The 20,788-nt window shown below is 48.0% G+C and overlaps 4 protein-coding genes across 4 annotated transcripts; all 4 read right to left on the bottom strand.

Annotated features, from left to right (window-relative positions):
* Positions 1-706: 706 nt before the first annotated feature.
* Positions 707-2,008, bottom strand: LOC123158833 (uncharacterized). The gene has a single exon (XM_044576663.1). The coding sequence runs from the start codon at positions 2,006-2,008 to the stop codon at positions 776-778; it is 1,233 nt and encodes a 410-aa protein (XP_044432598.1). The 3' UTR covers positions 707-775.
* A 211-nt stretch (positions 2,009-2,219) lies between these two features.
* LOC123158834 (disease resistance protein PIK6-NP-like) lies at positions 2,220-3,914 on the bottom strand. Its single transcript, XM_044576664.1, has 3 exons — positions 3,730-3,914; positions 2,281-2,903; positions 2,220-2,236 (listed from the first exon to the last, which is right to left on the bottom strand). Exons 1-3 carry the CDS (start codon positions 3,912-3,914, stop codon positions 2,220-2,222), a joined length of 825 nt encoding a protein of 274 aa, XP_044432599.1.
* Positions 3,915-16,933: 13,019 nt separating this feature from the next.
* LOC123158835 (uncharacterized) lies at positions 16,934-18,235 on the bottom strand. Its single transcript, XM_044576665.1, has one exon. The coding sequence runs from the start codon at positions 18,233-18,235 to the stop codon at positions 17,003-17,005; it is 1,233 nt and encodes a 410-aa protein (XP_044432600.1). The 3' UTR covers positions 16,934-17,002.
* Positions 18,236-18,446: 211 nt separating this feature from the next.
* On the bottom strand, positions 18,447-20,142 carry LOC123158836 (disease resistance protein PIK6-NP-like). The gene is made up of 3 exons (XM_044576667.1): positions 19,958-20,142; positions 18,508-19,130; positions 18,447-18,463 (listed from the first exon to the last, which is right to left on the bottom strand). The coding sequence occupies exons 1-3, from the start codon at positions 20,140-20,142 to the stop codon at positions 18,447-18,449; spliced, it is 825 nt and encodes a 274-aa protein (XP_044432602.1).
* Positions 20,143-20,788: the final 646 nt, after the last annotated feature.

Raw genomic sequence — 20,788 nt, forward strand, 5'->3', positions numbered from 1 at the left:
GACAGCAATATTATTGCCTTCATAAAACAAGAATTATCAGCTGATCCATGAGTGTCTATCATTCCACCATATATATCTTTTGCATTGCGCTGCCAAACATTTGTTTAGCCTTACTTTTGAATTATGGGCATGCACATACATATGTTCAACATTGGTTCAACCAACTTCTGAATTATGTTTTGCTATTATATGGCCCAGTATTTGTGAGAAAAACTTGTTTAAGTTTTCTATACTTATGATTAAAGTAGCTAGCTGCACATACATATATACATGTCACTATACAACCTGGTAAATAGAGAATCAAATTAAAATTACAAGATAGTGTGTCGGTCCTGGTTAGTATATGAGCTCTTGCTCGGTTTCGCCTTGTATCAGTCACGCCGTTCCAGCTTGTTCCTCTAGTTCTTGAGGGTAGTGTGGTGTGGTTAAATGCAGAATGCCTATAAGGCTATAGAACCAGCTGTTCTGCTACAAGGCACGGATGTTCTCCTGCGACATTATCTCGAGTCTATAGTCTAATTGCTGCAAGGAATGTGGAGTTGTGGACACATTCACTCATGTTATATGCTCGTGTATCGTTATGTCAGACATTTGTTCGGACGTAATCAGGCTTCAAAGAAGAAAAAGAAGAACCCATGGCAAAAGGAAGCAGGACGTATTTCAATGTTCAATTGGCACGATATAACCAAGGCCTTGTGATCTGGAAGATTGTTGGGTGCCTATTACATTGGATGCACATAACTAGAGAATAAAGAGAAGAAGAAATGGAAATGAATCAGGACGGATGTGCTTGGTCCTCCAGCCTCAGGACAGCTCTTGTGTACCTGGACTCCCTGCCGTACTTAACTGCCTCCTCCAAGCGTGAGCTGTGTAGCTCATCAAGTTTCTGCTGCAAATGTTGCTTGATTGCCTCGCTGTAGGAACCCTTGAGCCACACCTCCTTGAGTCTAGATAATTCCTTTAATCCAGACACCTCCAAAGAAGCCTCAGCAGTAGAGCAGTCAACCACCAGCACCTCAATGTATTCTGGTATCCAATATCCAAAACATATCGCCAGCTTGTAGCTGCCACAGTCAATCTTGAGGATTGGGGCGTCAGTGAAACCATCACAATACAACGTCTCATCCCGCTGACCATAATGGAGCTGGCCATCTTGAACCGGCTTGACATAAATATTACGAAATGCACGTCGATGAGGAAATTCCGTAATGCTGTATATATCTTCTTGCGTCGACACTATGAGGTCAAAACGAGACTTTCTGAGACAGTAAAGATGCTTCACCAAGACCGGCGGTACTTGTACTTCCCCACCCGTCGAATACAGCTTAAGGCTCTTCAGACTCTTGGGTAGGCCGGAGAACATGTCACTCGAACGAGAAAAAAAACTTGTTGCAGGTTCCCCCTTGTCAAAATATACTGACAATGACTCGAGATGACCATGTCCTGAAATGGCAGAGTACAAGTCGTGCCAGTTTTTGCGGTTGATACCAGACACGCCGAGCTTGCGCAACTGGGTAAGCTTATTTACCTCCTTGAGGATGGCCTTCCCACCTGCACCACTCACATTCACGACACCGAGTGTACGCAAGGCCGCCATATTCCCAATCCCGTGAGCCTGAACCTTAACACCACCACCATTATCATTAAGTCGTTGGCGTCTGCGCAACTTCTTCTTATTGGAAAACCAGTTATCCAGATCGTGTGCCCTCCTTCTCAGTAGCGCTAGTATAGGTGATGCCCCATCATCACCGTCAATAGCAGCTGGTGCTGGTGTTTCTGATGGTTGACTAGTGCTCACGCCATGACGGTCTACCGGTGTTGTTGTTGTTGTTGCTGCTACTGCTACTGCTCCTGCTGTTTGGACTGTCCTTGTGCCATCATTGTCTGCTTCTGCTGCTTTAGTTAATCCCCCGTATTCATTGTCAATGCCAGCTGGTGGCAATGTTTCTGATAGTTGACTTGTGCTCGACTTGCTTGTTGCTGCTACCGCCACTGCTCTGCGGATCATGCTTGTGCTAGCATGGCCTGCCGCTACTGATTTAGTTAATGTCCCATCTTCATCATCAATGTCAGTTTGTGGTGTTTCTGATGGTTGACTTATGTTCGCGCCATGAGGGTCCACTGATGTTGTAGTAGTAGTAGTAGTAGTAGTAGTAGTAGTTGTTGTTGTTGTTGCTGCTGCTGCAACCACTACTGATGTTTGGCTGGTGCTTGTACCATCATGCTCTGATGCTTCCTGTTGCACATCATGGCCTTGACCCAATGATTCATAAGTGGTGCCTGCACGAATATATTGTAGATTTTGTAGCTTGCTGATGGAGGCTGGTAACTCTACTATACATGTGTGTCTGACATCCAGAGTTTGCAACTGCCTCAGTCCACCCACTGAATCTGGCAGACAAGTGATATCTTCGCATCCCCGCAAGGATAGAAACTTGAGACAAGGCAGTAGCTTCACTATCTTCTCGAGGTCACCATCTGATACACTTGATGTATCCTCCAGATCCAGCACCCTAAGAAGTGCCATATTGATACCCTTAGAGACGAAGAATGACCTCCACTTCCCAAATACTGTGAAAGAACGTAGTCGTGATAGGTCCATGCTCTTGAATACACTCTCGTCTCTGTCCCAAGTGGTGCTAATGGTGAGGTGTTGTCCAGCACATTGCAAGCTGGGGCTGCAACGGCCCTCCGGTGCAAACACAAGGTTATCATCCATTCTCCGTGACATGATATATCCATGGAAGAAACCGTTAACTTGGAACATGTCTTTCACCTTGCTATTTGATGCATTCGTGTTTGGTGGATACTGGATTATGCTCAACTTGATCAGTTCAGAGAACAACATTTCCCCATCCTCATCTGCACTAATGCCAAACCTATCCTTGTAGTAACCCTCTGCACTTATACCAAAATTTTCCCTGGAGTAGCCCTGACGGTTGATAAGATATTTATCACTAGAGTAACCCCCTGAGCGCAAACTAAATTTTCTGTTACCCTCCATGCTAGTACCAAACTTCTCTCTGGAGTAACCCTCAGCTCGAGAGCAGTTTTTTGTAGCTCGAGCTACACAGGACCTACTATCCCTTCCGTTCATTCTACAATACTTTGCATAGAGATATGTGCCATGTAAACAGGCCTTGTCAGTAGTTAACAGCGCAGGAACAGTGCGACGCCCTCACCCAGGCCAGACGCTGCGCTGTGTAAAAAAAGGCCTATCTCCTAGGTGAGTACTGTAGTATAATTTTTATGATAGGTTGGTCTACTGCATGCATGCGCATCTCTCTTCCTTCACCCTACTATGTCCCACATGCATGCAGCTTTCCACTCTCCTCACGTCCTCTCTCTTCTTTTTTCCTCTCTCACACAGTCACGTAGCTCCTCTCTCTCTCTTCCTATTCTCTCTCACAAACAATACCTCGCTCCCTTTGAATCTCATATCTGACAACATCTCTCTCTAGGAAAAAAGGAGCACTCTCTGCACACTCTTCTCTAGATTGGTCAGAGGTGTGCAGGCGGTGAGAAAATGTGTACAGTGGTTTGGCCCATGCGTTACAGTTTGCCAGCGATTAAAAAACAGAACAGTGGCCTGCAGCTTCCCCACAGCTTGCACAGACAGCTCCTGCTAATTACTCTGCCATGTCAGAAGGACAGCTTGTGTAGCACATATCACGACGTGAGCCGATGGTATGGATAGTGGGTCATGTGGAGCTCGGCCTAGGCTGAAACTTTCCGCCCTCAGCTATCCACCGCCTCAACAATCGCCTACGTCTGATATTGTAGTCCGCATGGAAGACTGAGAGATAAAAGATACATGGCTTCAGTGCATCTGAGCACGCATCAAAGTAGGACTGCATCCAACTAAATATACTCTTTAAACCAGAGAATTCTGGCCTGGTCTCCAAAATTTCCATGTAGGTATTGAAAGTGCAACTCACTCCAAATGATCTACATCAACATTGAGCATCCACATCTTCAACACCTACATGAAGTCATCATCGACAAAACCCAAGGTTAGTTCATCCCTCTAAGGGGGTATCTCACATCTAGGGGGAGCTTAACTCTAAGAATTGAGTCAAAGCAACTCTAATGATGTGAACACATCAATGCATTATGTAAAAGTGGTAACCCCACTTGAAGCTTAAACGATGAGTATGACTTATGATCAAATGTTCTCATTTGACTCCTAAGTCAATATACTCATATATAGATGACCTAGTCATCGCCAATTGTTTGATAGATGCTAGAATTGGTTATGCATGTTTTGCCACATATTTCATTTGCCATTTTATTGTGTGAGCATGTTGGTTGCATATTTTACTCATTCGAGGACATCCACTTGTTGTTTTGATTGATTGGTTTCTTTTTCTTTTGCCAAGTGGATGGACAAGAATGCCTAAGAACCTACACTAGCTATCTATGCGTTTCTCGTCTCAAACTCTATTCATGCTACATCACAAAATTTGATCAAGTCAGATTCGAACCATTCTGTGTGAGGAGCACTCGGAGTCCCCGATTCGTCATAGACTTAAACTTCCAAAACTTCTTTGTGCTTTTCGGTCTGACCGATTCTTCCATTTCGGTCATACCGAGATCACTAAGTCGATCTAGGTTTTCAATCTCGGTGCAACCGATTTGAACTTTTTGGTCACACCGAGTTGCTGTAACTGTCAACAGTTATGCATCACGGTGCCACCGAGTCGTTCCACTCGGTCACACCGACAGTGTCGGGCTATATATTCACACGGGCAAAAATTTGGAAAACTTTCTCCAAACCTCTTAGCCCGCGCATAGCTCGCTCTGCCTTCTAGGTCTCCGGATCATCGACTTCGTCGCCAGCCGCCTCCAGTCGCTGGTCTCCGCCGCCGTCAACAGATTTCATCTCCGTCGTTGCCGCCGTAGCGAGTTCATCGCAGAACTAGGGTATGAACTCGATCACAGTGCTATCCTCGTCTGATTCTCAGCACATTGTGTTCATTATGATTCTTGCCACGATTGAAACACCTCTATCCAGTCAAAACAATCCTTAGAATAGATGCGATTTGAAAATTTAGGGTTAGGTTTCCGCCGAAACCATCTCGAACCCATCGAGTTGAAAACTCGGTCCCACCGATTCGGCTAACGCCATTGCACTAGTAAACCATCTCGGACCCACCGAGTTGAAAACTCGGTCCCACCGATTCGGCTAACGCCATTGCACTAGTAATTCTCGGTCTGACCGAGAATTGCTAATCGGTGTGACCGATTTTAGAACTTTGTGAAACCCTAGCAGTCTCGGTGCCACCGAACTATGACTCGGTCTGACCGAGTTCACTAGTTTAGGTTCCAAAACTGCTTCGGTATCACCGAGTTTGAAAATCGGTTGATCCGAAATGCTTTCTGTGGAAAACTATAACTAAGTTTTTGAATCATTCTTTTGCAAAAATATCTGCATTTTGTGATGCTCATCCACTCTATCTCATCTATAACTATTCACAGGGTCAGCAGTCAGTGTTTGCATCATGTCAGACCAAAGTGATAGTCAGAACAGGGAAGAAGAGCAGATTCACATGAGTGAGGGCACTAGTCCCTCTAGCACTTCAGATGATGGCAGCAGAAGCACTCCCAGCAATTTGCCCAAAGCTGCCACCAGGACAAGGAAGAAAAGAACCTCAGCCTCTGAGGATGAGGATTATGTGGCAGTAGAGGATGAGGCCACTTCCATGAAGAAAGTGGTCAAGAAAGAATATGGTTCAGCTGCAGCCACTAAGCCAGTAGTGTAGAAGAAGGCACCTGCAAGAAGGATTCCCACTTCCAAACCCAGGAAGGTTGCCACTGGAGAAACCATGAAGTTTACTATTGAGTCAGAAGATGAAGCTGCTGGTCAAGATAAAAAGAAAAAGAGAGTCAGAACCACTACTGCCAAAGTTCTTGGCAATCCCTCTATGAGGAGAGACTCTGAGGAAGAGGAAGAAGAGGTTGCTGCACCAGCACCCAAGGCACAAAAGCTGATGAGTGAAGCTATAAAGTCAGGGGCTGCAACATCAAAGCCCAAGAAGCACCCAAAGCTGCCTCCAAGCCCAAGAATGCACCAAAGAGGAATACCAGGAGTATACCAGCTGCTGAGAAGAACAAGGCCCTAGTGCCTGAAGTTGCTGCTGAGGAAGATGATGAAGGACAAGTCCTGAGGAAGCTCAAACCCAAGATTCCAGACCACAATGATGCTCATCCTGTGGCTGAGAACATGAAAATCAGGAGAGATTCAGGGTTGAGGCTATGGAGAGAGTCAGATCCATATGCCACTAGGAGAAAGACTGCTGTTGATTACAGGTTCCACACAAAGGAACAGCAGGATTTCTATGAGACAATTTTGTTGGACAAGAAGCCTATAGTGTGTGATATGAGGTGGGTCGACTGGACCTACATGAAGGAGAATGAAGAACACTATCCGGAACATGACTTGGATTGCAGTCTTTCATGCCACTGCTTTGAAGTATCTTCTTCGCATATGCCTCCTGCCATAATGTGATCTCCTCCGGCTTTTGGTGTACCTCGATCCCAAGGTAGTAATGCAAGAGCCCTAGATCAGTCTTCTTGAATAGCTCCTTCATGTGTAGTTTGAAGTTTGCAATCACCTCTTCGTCTGCTCCAGTTATCAACAGATCATCCACATAGATGCCCGCTAAGAAACGATCCTTGCCTTTACCTCGCTTATATATTGTATGCTCTAGTGGGGCTTTCTCAAATCCAAGAGAAATCAATGTACGGTCAAGCTTAATATTCACTACTAGGGAGAAGGCTAGCAGCAACGCGGGTTTTAGGTGTATCAGTAGCGCGGGGTGAGGCGCTACTAATAAGGCGCTACAGCTAACACATAGCAGTAGCGCGTGCTCACCAGCGCTACTACTACACAAGTGTAGCAGCAGCGCGCTTAGTGGAAGCTCGCTACTGCTAGTAGCTCTAGCGTGCTCTGGCTGGACGCGCTACTGCTATCGCGGCGCTGCTGCTAACTTTCATACACTCGCTACTGCTAATTTTAGTAGTTTTTTGTTTTTTTTCGGCATATTTGTTTTGTATTTGAACAGGCTTTATAGATGAATCTTTAGCACATACAAATGTAACCATGATACACAGACAAATGCCTGCAAGACCACAAATGTAATCATAGCATATACATACAAATAATCTCATCATAATCATCATCCAACACAAAGTGGTCTCTCGTCATCATCTCGAAAATAGCGATACAAGTCTCGATTACTTGCAAATACATCGCCATCCATCTAAACAATGATATACGCGAGAAGAGCTATCACTTTGAGTACATGAGTTCGTATCCCTCTCTCCCATTAGCGTGAACCTAAATTAACTACTGCCCATCGCTCGGAAACCGGAAACCGGTACACCTAGGCCTGACACTCCGGCCACTTGTCGTATATATACTCCTAGCGTAGCACTTATTCACCATCCATGATCTATGCACCTGCATCGTCACATGAGTCGATGATATGGAACATATATAGTTGAGCAACAGAAGAGACAGACTTGGCAAAAATAGAAACAACATATCATAAGCATAAATAACAAAGTTCATCGTACCCCAAAATGCCCTAACTAGAGTGATATTCACTAGTCGAGGAGGAGGACGGTTTAATTACATCACAAATAAAGTTTCACCGCGCATAACTCAAAGTTTTGTCATACAGAAAGTATGGACTAAACGGACACATTGTCATATATCGACAATCACTCCAACATGTCGTTCCATCCATCCATGTCAGGGAGATAGTCCCCGAGCTAGTGAAAGGCTTCAGGTCGAGACGCTGAACGGCTACCCGTGTTCGGACGTCTTCCCGCGACATTTGTCCTTCTTCGTAGAACATCCCTGTTTTTCCGACGACCTCCTTCATGATGATTTGGGCAAGTTCGCGCTAGATGTGATAGAACTCGGCTCGAAGTCGATGATCCTCGATATCTCCTACGTTCTTTGCCCATTGCAGAATATGGGCATCGCCGGATGTAGGTGACATGCGAAGATTCTGGTGATCCCGCCTATACTCCAGCATGTGGTGTAGGACATAGAATCCATCATTAAGAGAATCGTTCGGTTGCTGGATGCAGCAGAAGTCGGTCTTATGGCCGAAGGCGAGCCTGCCGCCCCTTCTCTTCTTGTCCCTAACCTCTCCACCCTTGCTTGGTAGTAAACATATAACTGTCGAGAACATCCTTAATGTGGGTGTAATCCTTTTTGTGAATGTTCTTCGACGACTCCAAGTAAAGAGCGTGAGAGAATCGGGGGTATAGGATGATGAGGACGGCGCGCCCACCGCTGCGCAAAATAAGTACACCTCAAATTACTTAGCCTCCACCGTGCAAATGAATGATTGAAATCGAAGGAAGGATAGCAGCGCGGATGACTTACACGCGATGATAAGGCACGAGAATCGCCTCCTTGTCCTTATTGGCGAGCATGAAACTAACGATGTAATCCCTCGCGTATTCACGGTGCTCTGCGCAGACTCCCAAGAAGCCCTCGTGCATGTAGTACGGGTCAGCGACACAAATATGAGATATCTGCTCAAACCCGATGATGTAGTTCATGTGCAAGGCATAAAGGCGGACAAACGTAAAATCCAGCTTCTTCATGTGAAACATGTCGAATATGTAATCGAATCGGAGGAAGAACTTATCCGCGGGGAAGCTGTCGACGTACGACATTTGCCGCGGAACGTTAACCACGTAGAGTGGGTATCCTGGATCTGTCGAGGCGACAAGGCCTTTCTCTACCCGCAGCACATCGTCATGAAGTCTCCTTAGATCGCCGAATCTGGCCCCTAGCGCTCTTGCAGGTAGGATTGGTTGACCGGGGATATGCCATTTATCCGCATCGGGGATATCTATACGGTCCTGAAGCCGAGGCTGCTGAGGCGGCTGGATCATAGAATCAGTTTTTTTGCCTTTCCTCGCTCTCTTCCTAGACTTCTTTACTACCGGAAGGTCGTCCATAATACGTTGAGACGGCAATTCAGGCACCGACTCATGACGCTCAAACCCTGAGGAGGCGCCAGTATAGACGTACTGTTCAGTGCCACCGTCGTCCTCGTCCTCATCCATGGCGACGTCATCAGCGACTAATGGAGCCTCCTCCTTACCCCGTCCGCTATCACCCAACCCGACACCCGACGCTAATTGGGTAGGTGGGGTGTTGATGTTCATACCTTGCTGAGGCTGCGTGCTCGTGGGTGTGCTCCCGACCGCCTCCAGATGAAGTAGACTCTTTGGTCACAACAGGACCCACCCATTGCAACAATCACCAAGCCGCCGCGGTGTCTCATCGTCATCCACCAGTAGTATTGCAGGAGGCAAATTCTCGTGGCCCAGTTCGACACTGGCCACGGAAACCTTGAAGACGTTCGGGGGGATCGGCCGGCTATAGAACAATGGTTCCTTCGGCTCCATTATCGTCGCCTTCCCCACGTCCACCTTCTGGTCGCCGATGGTGTACAATATGGTGCACGGGGTTTCGTCGGCCTGCAAAGAAAAGTCTTGACGTGAGACATCCGAAAGGCAACGAAAACGGGAGATTATACATTTATATTGAAGGGGTCCGGTGTGACAGATACCGTGAGGGCGTCGAGCTCAGCCAAAGACGAAGCACCGCCGAGCACGTCCGGTGCGGGAGTCGGTGCGGGAGCAGGTGCTCCCAAGAAGTCAGCAAGGGGAAAGTCCTCTATATTTTCTTCTGGATTTTGCCTTGTCCAAGTGAAAACGCCCGTCACCAAGGAAGTAGACAAATCTGCAACCACCTGTTTTGCGGCAGCTACCGCTGTTGCGACTGTCTGAGATGATTTCTTCTCAACCGCAATCTCAACCTTCTTGTCGATGTTTTCTTCAGTTAACCTCTGTCTTTCCTTTCTCTCCTCCGTGGTCTCACAGTAGTACTTCTTCCATGTGGCGCCGTCTCCGACACCGTGCACGCGTCCGTACGAGGTTGAGTATCCACCGGTTGTCGTTTCAATATGTTCAACGCCCGGTTGAATGGAGTGTCCCACTTGGGCCTCGCCAATGCCTCAGACGGCGAGTCGCTTTCGGCCGCAATCCGGTGCTGCTCTCTCTGCAAAAGGCACAAGGATCGTTTACAAATATGACTAACGTGTGCAGTCAAATTGATCAGAAACTAAAATTACCAGCAGTCTCATGAACTCCGTAATGACCGGTGTTGTCTCGTAAACCTTCTTCACTGGGTCCCAATGGTGCCGAGCCCTCAGGACGTCACGCTCCTGCGGGACGGTGAAATCCGCCAAGGGTTCTGGGATGCCCAGACTCGCGGCTTCCGCGTCCTCCTGGGCCCATTTGGACCTCTTTCCGCCGTAACCACGGCTTCCGAGGTGGTGGCTCCCAATGTTCCTCTCTTGATGCCCCTTCATGTACTTAGATTTTTTTTGGCAGCTTCAGCCTCGCAAACCTCCTTGAATATTTGAAACTGCTCTTCCGTGATTGTCGGATTATCCTTTACAATCTCGGAGTAGGGTTCCTTCTTGTCGATGATCTTTGCTTTCACTCGAGTTTTCCAAGCGGCCAACGCGTCGCTAAACTTGGTCATGGCGTGTTTGTTTATCTTCTTCATTGCCGGGTCCTCGTCTGGATCTTCATAATCCTTCTCATTCTGGCCCGGGAACAAGAATATCTGGTGAAACTTCTTTAGGAGGGAGCTCCTCATATTTTCTATCTTCTGTAGTTTCTCATCGTTGATGGCGGCGGTTGTCCGTACGATGCAGCCTATTTGATTGCCGTAGCATCGACGCGATTCCCCGGGCGCCTTTGGCTCAAAATTGCCGTCGTCCACCTCCATGACCACCAGTCTAGTAGTCCTGAGTTTGTTAGGAAGTCACTGCCTCTTTGCTTTCGGTTCTACAGTACCGGCTCCGCTCCCCGAGGCAGCGCCGGTCTCAGTCTCAGCGCTGGTCTCGACACCGGTCTGAGTCTCAGCGCCGGTTTCAGTCTCAGCACCGGTCTGCGTGTCGGTCTCAATCCCCGATGCCACCGGTGGGCCCAGCAACAACATCGGTTTATCGTCGGTAAGGCTAAAAAATTCGTCTGCCGCCCGGTTGACGTCGTCGCAATCACCAGAACCCTGTCCTTCATCGTTGCTAGCCATGTTTCCTATGATTAAATCTAGTCAATTAATTCTAGACCTAATAAAATGAATAATGACATAAAAAAGGCCTATTGTTTTGCAGGAACGTTGACTCCTTCCTGGTGCGGCAAATCCCGGGCACTCGGTATGTCCTAGTTTGTAGCACAAGTCATGCCGAAATTCACGGAGAATTTCAGCATGACCTTTGCTAAAAAGTGGACAAATCGAGAACCTGAAATTTGCCGGAACGGAAATGAATCAACATTCCGGCACAACATATATAGGCCACTCAGCTTCATTTAAACAACAAAGCCACTTGGGCACAATCGAACCACTTCAATGAAAAGATATAACATGACCACTTCAATGAAAAGATATAATCAACAATAAAAGTCTAGGAAGGGATCATCTTTAAAATAAAACTTGCCTAAATAACCTAGATAATTAACCTAATTAAAGTAGTTAACCTGACTAGTTCTCTGTCAAAGCCCTAACTAAATTTTTGCCTAAATAACCTAGATAATTAACCTATGCATGAGAGAGAGAGAGAGAGGAGGGGTGGGGGCTTACAGAGGATGGCTCCGGTGGTGGCGAGGGAGGCAGGGGCGTCTCCGGTGACGGCGAGGGAGGCAGTTGTGGCAAGGGAGGATCCGGTGGCGTCGACGGCGGCTCCGGTGGCGTTGATGAGGCCGCGCGGCTTCGTGGCGTTGGGGGCGGCTCCGGTGGCGTCGACGGCGCACGGCTCTGGTGGCTCCGGGGGCGTCGACGTCGGCAGGAGACGACGGCGAAGTGGGGCGACGGCGAATCGGGGAGATGGCGGCGGGGTGGGTCGAGAGATTTGGGGGGCAATGGTGGCCGGGGGGAAACGGTTTTTTGGTTAAGTCAAACGTAGCGGAAGCGCGTTTCGAAAAATGGGTTATAGCTAACTTAGCTATAGAGCGTTTTACAAAACGCGCTACTTCTACGGCTATGTAAATTTCTCCCTTTTTTATTTCCTTTTCTGTTTCTACAACGGGGGTCTAGGAAACGCGCTGCAGCTATGTTAGCTATAGCGCCTCTTTTGAACACACCCTACAGCTATGCCTTTCTATGTTTTTCTGCTTTTTCATTTATTTTGCTTTACATTTTATTTTATTTCTTTCTCCTTTTCTGTTTCTTTCATTTTCATTTACTTTTCTATTTGTTTTTCATTTTATTTTATTTCCGTTAGCAGTAGCGCTCTTCTTGTGAAACACGCTGCTACTCATGCCCTAGCTGTAGCGCGCTTCCTCCAAGCCCGCTACTGGTATGCGTAGCCTATCGTTCCACCAATGGGAATATTAGTAGTAGCGCTTTTACGATCACACGCGCTACTGCTACAATTGTATCTGCAGCGCGGTTTTTTCTCAACCGCTACTGCTATCTAGCACTAGCGCCCTTTTTTGACCCGCGCTGTTGCTAAATTTCTGTGTATAAGGTTTTCCCTAGTAGTGATTCCATGCCCGAGGAACTTGTCGTAGCCCGTACACCGCTTTGTGTAGGTTCAATACCTTGTGCTCCTCTCCTTCTTGGATGTACCCCGGTGGTTGCTTCACATACAACTCTTCTTCTAACTCCCCAGTCAAAAATGCGGAGTTCACATCCATATGATGTATCCTTCAAGATTCTTGAGCCGCGAGAGCTATAAGTAGCCTCACCGTGTCCATCCTTGCAAGTGGAGCGAACACTTCTTTGAAGTCCATACCTTGGTCTTGCACGTTCGATTTAGCCACGAGCCTTGCTTTATGCTTCACCAAGTTCCCCTTCGGCATCTTTATTGACTTTGAACACCCACTTGAGCTTCATGGCATTATGTCCGTTGGGAAGATCGACGAGTTCCCATACTTTGTTGTCTCGGATCGACCCCAACTCTTCATCCATAGCATGACGCCAACACTCTTCTGTCTTTGCGTCTTCAAAATTTTCCGGTTCCTCGATGTGCAAACATCGTTGCCCTTTACTCTTCATCTTCACCGGACATCGTTGTTCTGAACTTGCCAAAGTTCCTGTTGCTGGCAATTTTGTGCTTTCTGGAGCTTTTTCTAGCGCTCCAAACTTTTCTGAGCTGTGTTCCCCTTGCAAATTTTCTAGGATTTGCTCCCTTTCTGGCCCACTAGATAGATCTCCTGCAGATGGCACTGTTCCTTCACGTGGGCTGCTTGAATGCACCACAACCACCACATTGCTTCTTGCTAGTTCTTGGCTTGATCGTGGCCCATGTGGCCACCTAGTGCACTCACCTGCTTGTGCGCTGCCTAGCAAGTTGCTGCTGCCATCGAGCTCGTCGCCCACTGCATCTCCGCTCGCTTGCAACCCAGCAGCTACTCGTGACGCATCTGCCTCGAACCGTGTTCTTCTGGCGAAACGTATTCGCCATTTTCCTGCACAACCACTCTGTCACGCCCTGCCACGTGTTCTTCTGGCGACACATCTTCGCCGTCTTCTAGCGCAATCACATCATCACGCTTTGTGTCGTGGTCTTCTGGCGCGACAACCTCGCCTACTTCTAGCGCGATCACACCGCCACGCTTTGCGTCATGGACTTCTGACGCCACAACTTCGCCTAGGTTTGCTGACGTAACCACACTGTCACACCCTGGGTCATGGTCTTCTGGCGCCACAACTTCTCCTGGGTAGACTGAGGCGTATGCACTCACCGGACCCGTGTCCAGCTGATCGTGATCATCTGGATCATCTTCGTCCACTAGCTCGCACATCAACATCATATCCCATCGTCTCCTTCCTCGACCATGAGCGTCCTTTGCTTGATGCTTCCTCGCACTTAGCCTTGAAGTGACCGAGGAGGCCACACTTATGACACCTCACTTTTCTGATGTCAAACTTCCTCCTCGGTGGTGCGGGCGCATCCTCGTCGTCTTAGTCGGTGAAGTTCTTTCTCGCCGAGCGCTGCTTCCCTTTCCCCTTCTTCTTGGCGCTGCTCGTAGATCCACCCTGCTTTTCTTTTGACAGGGCAATCCGTTGCGCCTTTGTCAGCATCGGGTGCTCACCCGCCTCCGCGTCGCCGAAACTAAGACGAATTCTCTCGTCGTGGGCCTTGAACCTTCCGACGAGATCCTCAACCGTAAGAGTTTTCAGGTCGAGACATTTCTCAATCGACGTGATGATCTGGATGTAGCATGCGGGCGCGGCGCGCAAAAATCGTCGGAGGATCGCAACTTCTTCTAGGGTTGAACCATAGTTGTGTATGCCGTTGACGAGGGTCTTGAGATGGGAGGCAAACTGATCGACCGTCTCACTTTCATCCATCTTCAGGCACTCGTAGCTTCTCATCAAGGACTGGAGATGTGCTTCCTGGACACGGTCACGACCCTGGTGCAGGATCATGATGGTCTCCCATGCCTCCTTCGCCGAGTTCTTTCCGACTTGGTGTTGCGGCACATCCTTCGGCATGGCGGAGTAGATCGCCCTTAACGCTTGACGATCCTTCCGGTACTTCGCCGCGCCCTTCGCGTACTCGGTGCCGCCAGGGTCGACGGCTTCCCAGTACTTCAGCTCCCTCCATCGCGACCTCCATGTTCATCGCCCACAGTGCGTAGTCCTCTAGATTCAGACGGGGGAATTGCGACACCCCCACCATCGGCATCGGCGCTCTCGCTGCTGCCGTCACGATCTCCTTGCCTGTGTTCGACATGATCCTTCGAGTGCTTTCCGAAGATCACGACCAACAAACCAAGCTATGAATACCAATTGTTGGCACAGGCCCAACGTACGTCGCTCGTAGACGATTACTTTCCGTCAAGAGCACACACGTAGTCGCCGAATCCACCGAGTTCTTTCCGGCCATACGTAGACTACACGTACGTAGCACAGCCAGGACACACAAGGCACATGCTAACTAGCTAGCTTAACAAACTTGCATGCGTCGTTGGGCGGCCGCGGTGCTCCTCGGCTTTCGATGGTGCGACTTGGCGGTGTTCCGCGGGTCGCGGGCGTTCCTGATGCGGCAGCGCGGCCATTGGCCGTGGGGCGCGTGGTGGTGCGGCTGGCCACCGGCTTATGCTCCGCCTAGATCTGGGCCCCTCTGGGCCTCATCTGGGTTTGGGGCGGCCTGGTGCTTAGGCGCCCGGCGGCGCAGCTCCCTAGTGGAGATGGCGCGGCGTCGGGGGTTACGGGCGGTGGCAGCCTCGTCAACCGATGTGTTGCAGCATGGCGGCACGGGTTGTCCGGATCCTTCGAGGTCCGGCCGGGCCTGTGCGGGCCCGGTAAGCTCATGTCGTCCTGTCCGGTCGGCTCTGCGGCAGCAGTGGTGGTAGTCCCCACCCTTCGACTGAGTGGCGGATGCCCCCGAGCCCGTTGGCCCTTCGTCCCTCCACCAAGTCTCGTGTCGGTGGCTCAGAGAGACGGCAATGATGGTTCGGTGACCGTGGTGGCACATGTTGGTGGACGGCAGTTCCAGTGGTGCACTTCAGATCGTCCGGGGTGGTGGTGGTCGTTTGGGTGGGAGAAATCTCTGGTGGCTTGTCCGTCATCGACGCGGTGACGCCTGCGGGCGCCGCAATACCTTCCTGAAGGGCGTCGGATATACCCCTCCCCCACTGCCCTCTGCGTACCGGGGGAAACCCTTGGACTTGTTCGGGCAGCAGTGACGTCGTCATCGCATTCCTTCTTGAAGGTGCTGCCCGGTATGCGACGCCTCGGAATGCTAGGAGCACGGTCGTACTTCTCCGGATGGTGCAGCTGTTTCTGGCCATCTTTGTTTTGTCGATCAGCCGTCGTCGGCATTTATTTCTCTTTTTTCTCTCTTCTTTTCTCTTTTGGGCTTGTTTGTGCTGCGGTCCCAACAAGCTCGTTTATCGGATGGTGCTGTATAATATATAAAGCGGGGGAAAGCCCTTTTTTCTTAAAAAAGAACAATACAAAGACGCGACTTGATGGCTATGGGGCCGTATCGGTCCTGCTGATCTTTATTACCTGATCTGAGTCGTTACAATTACAGGGGCTGGTTACAAAGTAGTATATAAATAGCACTTAGGCTAGCTAATACCAAAACCTACTCGGTGATGGTTCCAATCCCGAGCCGGACTGGACTTCGTGGTTAATTCCAACAATTAACATGTACTAACCTTAATCAGGACAGCAATATTATTGCCTTCATAAAACAAGAATTATCAGCTGATCCATGAGTGTCTATCATTCCACCATATATATCTTTTGCATTGCGCTGCCAAACATTTGTTTAGCCTTACTTTTGAATTATGGGCATGCACATACATATGTTCAACATTGGTTCAACCAACTTCTGAATTATGTTTTGCTATTATATGGCCCAGTATTTGTGAGAAAAACTTGTTTAAGTTTTCTATACTTATGATTAAAGTAGCTAGCTGCACATACATATATACATGTCACTATACAACCTGGTAAATAGAGAATCAAATTAAAATTACAAGATAGTGTGTCGGTCCTGGTTAGTATATGAGCTCTTGCTCGGTTTCGCCTTGTATCAGTCACGCCGTTCCAGCTTGTTCCTCTAGTTCTTGAGGGTAGTGTGGTGTGGTTAAATGCAGAATGCCTATAAGGCTATAGAACCAGCTGTTCTGCTACAAGGCACGGATGTTCTCCTGCGACATTATCTCGAGTCTATAGTCTAATTGCTGCAAGGAATGTGGAGTTGTGGACACATTCACTCATGTTATATGCTCGTGTATCGTTATGTCAGACATTTGTTCGGACGTAATCAGGCTTCAAAGAAGAAAAAGAAGAACCCATGGCAAAAGGAAGCAGGACGTATTTCAATGTTCAATTGGCACGATATAACCAAGGCCTTGTGATCTGGAAGATTGTTGGGTGCCTATTACATTGGATGCACATAACTAGAGAATAAAGAGAAGAAGAAATGGAAATGAATCAGGACGGATGTGCTTGGTCCTCCAGCCTCAGGACAGCTCTTGTGTACCTGGACTCCCTGCCGTACTTAACTGCCTCCTCCAAGCGTGAGCTGTGTAGCTCATCAAGTTTCTGCTGCAAATGTTGCTTGATTGCCTCGCTGTAGGAACCCTTGAGCCACACCTCCTTGAGTCTAGATAATTCCTTTAATCCAGACACCTCCAAAGAAGCCTCAGCAGTAGAGCAGTCAACCACCAGCACCTCAATGTATTCTGGTATCCAATATCCAAAACATATCGCCAGCTTGTAGCTGCCACAGTCAATCTTGAGGATTGGGGCGTCAGTGAAACCATCACAATACAACGTCTCATCCCGCTGACCATAATGGAGCTGGCCATCTTGAACCGGCTTGACATAAATATTACGAAATGCACGTCGATGAGGAAATTCCGTAATGCTGTATATATCTTCTTGCGTCGACACTATGAGGTCAAAACGAGACTTTCTGAGACAGTAAAGATGCTTCACCAAGACCGGCGGTACTTGTACTTCCCCACCCGTCGAATACAGCTTAAGGCTCTTCAGACTCTTGGGTAGGCCGGAGAACATGTCACTCGAACGAGAAAAAAAACTTGTTGCAGGTTCCCCCTTGTCAAAATATACTGACAATGACTCGAGATGACCATGTCCTGAAATGGCAGAGTACAAGTCGTGCCAGTTTTTGCGGTTGATACCAGACACGCCGAGCTTGCGCAACTGGGTAAGCTTATTTACCTCCTTGAGGATGGCCTTCCCACCTGCACCACTCACATTCACGACACCGAGTGTACGCAAGGCCGCCATATTCCCAATCCCGTGAGCCTGAACCTTAACACCACCACCATTATCATTAAGTCGTTGGCGTCTGCGCAACTTCTTCTTATTGGAAAACCAGTTATCCAGATCGTGTGCCCTCCTTCTCAGTAGCGCTAGTATAGGTGATGCCCCATCATCACCGTCAATAGCAGCTGGTGCTGGTGTTTCTGATGGTTGACTAGTGCTCACGCCATGACGGTCTACCGGTGTTGTTGTTGTTGTTGCTGCTACTGCTACTGCTCCTGCTGTTTGGACTGTCCTTGTGCCATCATTGTCTGCTTCTGCTGCTTTAGTTAATCCCCCGTATTCATTGTCAATGCCAGCTGGTGGCAATGTTTCTGATAGTTGACTTGTGCTCGACTTGCTTGTTGCTGCTACCGCCACTGCTCTGCGGATCATGCTTGTGCTAGCATGGCCTGCCGCTACTGATTTAGTTAATGTCCCATCTTCATCATCAATGTCAGTTTGTGGTGTTTCTGATGGTTGACTTATGTTCGCGCCATGAGGGTCCACTGATGTTGTAGTAGTAGTAGTAGTAGTAGTAGTAGTAGTTGTTGTTGTTGTTGCTGCTGCTGCAACCACTACTGATGTTTGGCTGGTGCTTGTACCATCATGCTCTGATGCTTCCTGTTGCACATCATGGCCTTGACCCAATGATTCATAAGTGGTGCCTGCACGAATATATTGTAGATTTTGTAGCTTGCTGATGGAGGCTGGTAACTCTACTATACATGTGTGTCTGACATCCAGAGTTTGCAACTGCCTCAGTCCACCCACTGAATCTGGCAGACAAGTGATATCTTCGCATCCCCGCAAGGATAGAAACTTGAGACAAGGCAGTAGCTTCACTATCTTCTCGAGGTCACCATCTGATACACTTGATGTATCCTCCAGATCCAGCACCCTAAGAAGTGCCATATTGATACCCTTAGAGACGAAGAATGACCTCCACTTCCCAAATACTGTGAAAGAACGTAGTCGTGATAGGTCCATGCTCTTGAATACACTCTCGTCTCTGTCCCAAGTGGTGCTAATGGTGAGGTGTTGTCCAGCACATTGCAAGCTGGGGCTGCAACGGCCCTCCGGTGCAAACACAAGGTTATCATCCATTCTCCGTGACATGATATATCCATGGAAGAAACCGTTAACTTGGAACATGTCTTTCACCTTGCTATTTGATGCATTCGTGTTTGGTGGATACTGGATTATGCTCAACTTGATCAGTTCAGAGAACAACATTTCCCCATCCTCATCTGCACTAATGCCAAACCTATCCTTGTAGTAACCCTCTGCACTTATACCAAAATTTTCCCTGGAGTAGCCCTGACGGTTGATAAGATATTTATCACTAGAGTAACCCCCTGAGCGCAAACTAAATTTTCTGTTACCCTCCATGCTAGTACCAAACTTCTCTCTGGAGTAACCCTCAGCTCGAGAGCAGTTTTTTGTAGCTCGAGCTACACAGGACCTACTATCCCTTCCGTTCATTCTACAATACTTTGCATAGAGATATGTGCCATGTAAACAGGCCTTGTCAGTAGTTAACAGCGCAGGAACAGTGCGACGCCCTCACCCAGGCCAGACGCTGCGCTGTGTAAAAAAAGGCCTATCTCCTAGGTGAGTACTGTAGTATAATTTTTATGATAGGTTGGTCTACTGCATGCATGCGCATCTCTCTTCCTTCACCCTACTATGTCCCACATGCATGCAGCTTTCCACTCTCCTCACGTCCTCTCTCTTCTTTTTTCCTCTCTCACACAGTCACGTAGCTCCTCTCTCTCTCTTCCTATTCTCTCTCACAAACAATACCTCGCTCCCTTTGAATCTCATATCTGACAACATCTCTCTCTAGGAAAAAAGGAGCACTCTCTGCACACTCTTCTCTAGATTGGTCAGAGGTGTGCAGGCGGTGAGAAAATGTGTACAGTGGTTTGGCCCATGCGTTACAGTTTGCCAGCGATTAAAAAACAGAACAGTGGCCTGCAGCTTCCCCACAGCTTGCACAGACAGCTCCTGCTAATTACTCTGCCCATGTCAGAAGGACAGCTTGTGTAGCACATATCACGACGTGAGCCGATGGTATGGATAGTGGGTCATGTGGAGCTCGGCCTAGGCTGAAACTTTCCGCCCTCAGCTATCCACCGCCTCAACAATCGCCTACGTCTGATATTGTAGTCCGCATGGAAGACTGAGAGATAAAAGATACATGGCTTCAGTGCATCTGAGCACGCATCAAAGTAGGACTGCATCCAACTAAATATACTCTTTAAACCAGAGAATTCTGGCCTGGTCTCCAAAATTTCCATGTAGGTATTGAAAGTGCAACTCACTCCAAATGATCTACATCAACATTGAGCATCCACATCTTCAACACCTACATGAAGTCATCATCGACAAAACCCAAGGTTAGTTCATCCCTCTAAGGGGGTATCTCACATCTAGGGGGAGCTTAACTCTAAGAATTGAGTCAAAGCAACTCTAATGATGTGAACACATCAATGCATTATGTAAAAGTGGTAACCCCACTTGAAGCTTAAACGATGAGTATGACTTATGATCAAATGTTCTCATTTGACTCCTAAGTCAATATACTCATATATAGATGACCTAGTCATCGCCAATTGTTTGATAGATGCTAGAATTGGTTATGCATGTTTTGCCACATATTTCATTTGCCATTTTATTGTGTGAGCATGTTGGTTGCATATTTTACTCATTCGAGGACATCCACTTGTTGTTTTGATTGATTGGTTTCTTTTTCTTTTGCCAAGTGGATGGACAAGAATGCCTAAGAACCTACACTAGCTATCTATGCGTTTCTCGTCTCAAACTCTATTCATGCTACATCACAAAATTTGATCAAGTCAGATTCGAACCATTCTGTGTGAGGAGCACTCGGAGTCCCCGATTCGTCATAGACTTAAACTTCCAAAACTTCTTTGTGCTTTTCGG

This window comes from Triticum aestivum, chromosome 7B (assembly GCF_018294505.1).
Source record: "Triticum aestivum cultivar Chinese Spring chromosome 7B, IWGSC CS RefSeq v2.1, whole genome shotgun sequence".
In the NCBI taxonomy this organism is placed as follows: domain Eukaryota; kingdom Viridiplantae; phylum Streptophyta; class Magnoliopsida; order Poales; family Poaceae; genus Triticum; species Triticum aestivum.

Bases quoted from the DNA above. Each gene is read 5' to 3' on its own strand.
- LOC123158833 (XM_044576663.1), bottom strand. From the start codon at position 2,008: ATGATCCGCAGAGCAGTGGCGGTAGCAGCAACAAGCAAGTCGAGCACA.
- LOC123158834 (XM_044576664.1), bottom strand. From the start codon at position 3,914: ATGGAAATTTTGGAGACCAGGCCAGAATTCTCTGGTTTAAAGAGTATA. The intron at 2,904-3,729 runs GTTTCAGCCTAG...TTTTGGTATAAG, and splicing joins TGGATAGCTGAGGGCGGAAA to TGCAGAGGGTTACTACAAGG.
- LOC123158835 (XM_044576665.1), bottom strand. From the start codon at position 18,235: ATGATCCGCAGAGCAGTGGCGGTAGCAGCAACAAGCAAGTCGAGCACA.
- LOC123158836 (XM_044576667.1), bottom strand. From the start codon at position 20,142: ATGGAAATTTTGGAGACCAGGCCAGAATTCTCTGGTTTAAAGAGTATA. The intron at 19,131-19,957 runs GTTTCAGCCTAG...TTTTGGTATAAG, and splicing joins TGGATAGCTGAGGGCGGAAA to TGCAGAGGGTTACTACAAGG.